This window comes from Nerophis lumbriciformis, linkage group LG04 (assembly GCF_033978685.3).
Source record: "Nerophis lumbriciformis linkage group LG04, RoL_Nlum_v2.1, whole genome shotgun sequence".
In the NCBI taxonomy this organism is placed as follows: domain Eukaryota; kingdom Metazoa; phylum Chordata; class Actinopteri; order Syngnathiformes; family Syngnathidae; genus Nerophis; species Nerophis lumbriciformis.
In genome coordinates this window covers 67,802,501-67,805,000 of record NC_084551.2, presented here as the reverse complement: position 1 = coordinate 67,805,000, position 2,500 = coordinate 67,802,501, and the positions used below count along the sequence as shown (strand labels likewise).

At 41.3% G+C, this 2,500-nt stretch overlaps 2 protein-coding genes across 3 annotated transcripts in view; one reads left to right on the top strand and one right to left on the bottom strand.

Moving 5' to 3' along the window:
• Nucleotides 1-2,500, top strand: part of inpp5b (inositol polyphosphate-5-phosphatase B) — a 64,166-nt gene that overhangs the window by 10,154 nt on the left and 51,512 nt on the right. For both annotated transcript variants that reach the window (XM_072913109.1, XM_061958793.2), the window contains one exon: nucleotides 1,561-1,671. In XM_072913109.1, the coding sequence (XP_072769210.1) occupies nucleotides 1,561-1,671 (111 nt within the window). The remainder of the gene's footprint in view (nucleotides 1-1,560; nucleotides 1,672-2,500) is intronic.
• The window catches only part of LOC140678735 (uncharacterized), a 468,885-nt gene that overhangs the window by 454,705 nt on the left and 11,680 nt on the right, over nucleotides 1-2,500 (bottom strand). The gene's annotated exons all lie outside the window — the stretch shown is intronic.

Sequence of the window (2,500 nt, the reverse complement as noted above, 5' to 3'; positions counted from 1 at the left end):
ATGCATACATCCATACATATGCATATATACACATATAACATTATTGCACATTAAAGTCCGAAAAAATAAAAAGACATGCCGCATGCGGACATGACGGACACATCGTGCTCACTCAGGCCTGTTTAATGCTACTATGGCTCTTGGGTAAAAACTGTTTTTTAGTCTATTTGTGCCCGCATAGAAGTCTTATAATGAAGGCAACATATGATGTAAATGTCTATATTAGCTATAATAGCCTACTATCAAAATGACTATGTGTCGCAGGCTGAAGCAAATCTTTGTTGACAGAAATGTTGAAGTGTAATATTTATTCTACACATTTTTACAACATTAGAAACCATTAATAAATCAGAGGCTACTCAGAGGGTGAGATAACTCCTGGAAATGACTGGCTTTTAACGGCCAGAGGTATAGATGTGTGTGTCCAAGTTAAAGGAAATGGCAGATTTATTACAATCTTTGGCAAGCTAGGTAATGTTTGCTGTGGTCTGGAACAACATGGCACACAAACAACTATCAGAAATGCAGCCAATATTACATACAGATAATGTGTCATGACACATGCAAAATACCTACAAATTAGTGATAATGATGCAATATGTACACACAGCTAGCCTAATTAGCATGTTAGCATTGATTAGCTTGCAGTCATTGAACTGACCAAATATGCCGGATTAGCACTCAAACAAGTCAATAACATCAACAAAGCGCTCTTTTGTGCATTCACGCACAGTATAAAATGTTTGGTGGACAAAATGAGACAAAGAAGGTTCAAGGTTTTATTCGTCACATGCAGAGTACACCACAGTGAAATGCTTTTTTGCCATGCTCTTCAGATATTGCGTACAGGAGTGGAAGATTGTACATGTAAAGTATAAAATTTTTGGTGGACAAAATGAGACAAAGAAGGTTCAAGGTTTTATTCGTCACATGCAAAGTACACCACAGTGAAATGCTTTTTTTCCCTGCTCTTCAGATATTGCGTACAGGTGTGGAAGATTGTACATGTAAACAAACTGTTGCGTCACAGTCCACACTACGGCGAGTTCAAGAACCGCCGAAATGAGTAGGACAAAACGAAGCATACACACAAACATATGAAACAGTGGGCTTTCTAACAATTGGGAAGGTTTGTTGTCATGTTTGTCCTCAAACAAAAAACATACTAAAACAAAATTATAATTTTTTCCCCCTTCTTTTTCCATTTTCAATCCTTTTTTAAAAAATGCTCCAGAGAGCCACTAGGGCGGCACTAAAGAGCCGCATTCAGTTGCTGACCCCCGGCCTAAGTATTCACTAAACAAGGCAGAGGTGTTATTTAACCAGTATTTTTTTATATTTCTGGCCATTGTAACAATCCCAACAGTTTGAACAGTAACACTGTGTGATTACAGTGAAATAAAACACTGTACTTTCATCAAGTGATTCTTTGATAGAGCCCGTGTAGCACAGTTTGAGAATCACCGCTATATATTATTTGACTCAGCTACACTATTTATTTGACTTACTATTACTAATTTAACTCACTTTGACTCATTTGTGTGTTTTGGGTTCTTGCAGGCGCTGACACCCGAGTGAGAGTGAGCTACAAGGAAGAGAGTTTGGAGCTGGTGCTTCCTTTCGGGTCCCACTCGCGGCTCTTCCTCGCCGAGGTCATCAGGGCGTGGAGCGGTAGGTTGACTTGATCACGTGACACAAGAACACAGGAAGTGGGGGGTGTATATTGTAGCGTCCCGGAAGAGTATGTGCCGCAAGGGTTTCTGGGTATTTGTTCTGTTGTGTTTATGTTGTGTTACGGTGCGGATAATCTCCCGAAATGTGTTTGTCATTCTTGTTTGGTGTGGGTTCACAGTGTGGCGCATATTTGTAACAGTGTTAAAGTTGTTTATACGGCCACCCTCAGTGTGACCTGTATGGCTGTTGACCAAGTATGGTTGCATTCACTCGTGTGTGTGAAAAAGCCGTAGATATTACATGATTGGGCCGGCACGCAAAGGCAGTGCCTTTAAGGTTTATTGGCGCTCTGTACTTCTCCCTACGTCCGTGTACACAGCGGCGTTTTAAAAAGTCATACATTTTACTAGAAACCGATACCGATAATTTCCGATATTACATTTTAAAGCATTTATCGGCCGATAATATCGGCAGTCCGTTAGGGCTGGGGTTAGGGTTGGGTTAGGTTTGGGGTTGGGGTTGGGGTTAGGGTTAAGGTTAGAAAAAGAGTTGGTTAGGGTTAGGGCTAAGGGTTGGGGTGGGGCGATAGAAAAGAGTGAAAAAAGAAGAATATAAGAAAGGTTTGCACGGTCCGTCCATGGGCTAGGGTTAGGATTAGGGTTAGGGTTAGGGCTGGTGTTAGCGTTAGGGCTAGGGTTAGGGTTGGGTTAGGGTTAGGGTTAGCGTTAGGGCTAGGGTTAATGTTAGTGTTAGTGTGAGTGTTAGTGTTAGTGCCAGGGTTAGGGCTAGTGTTAGCGTTAGGATCAGACTCTTCTGTATCAAATTG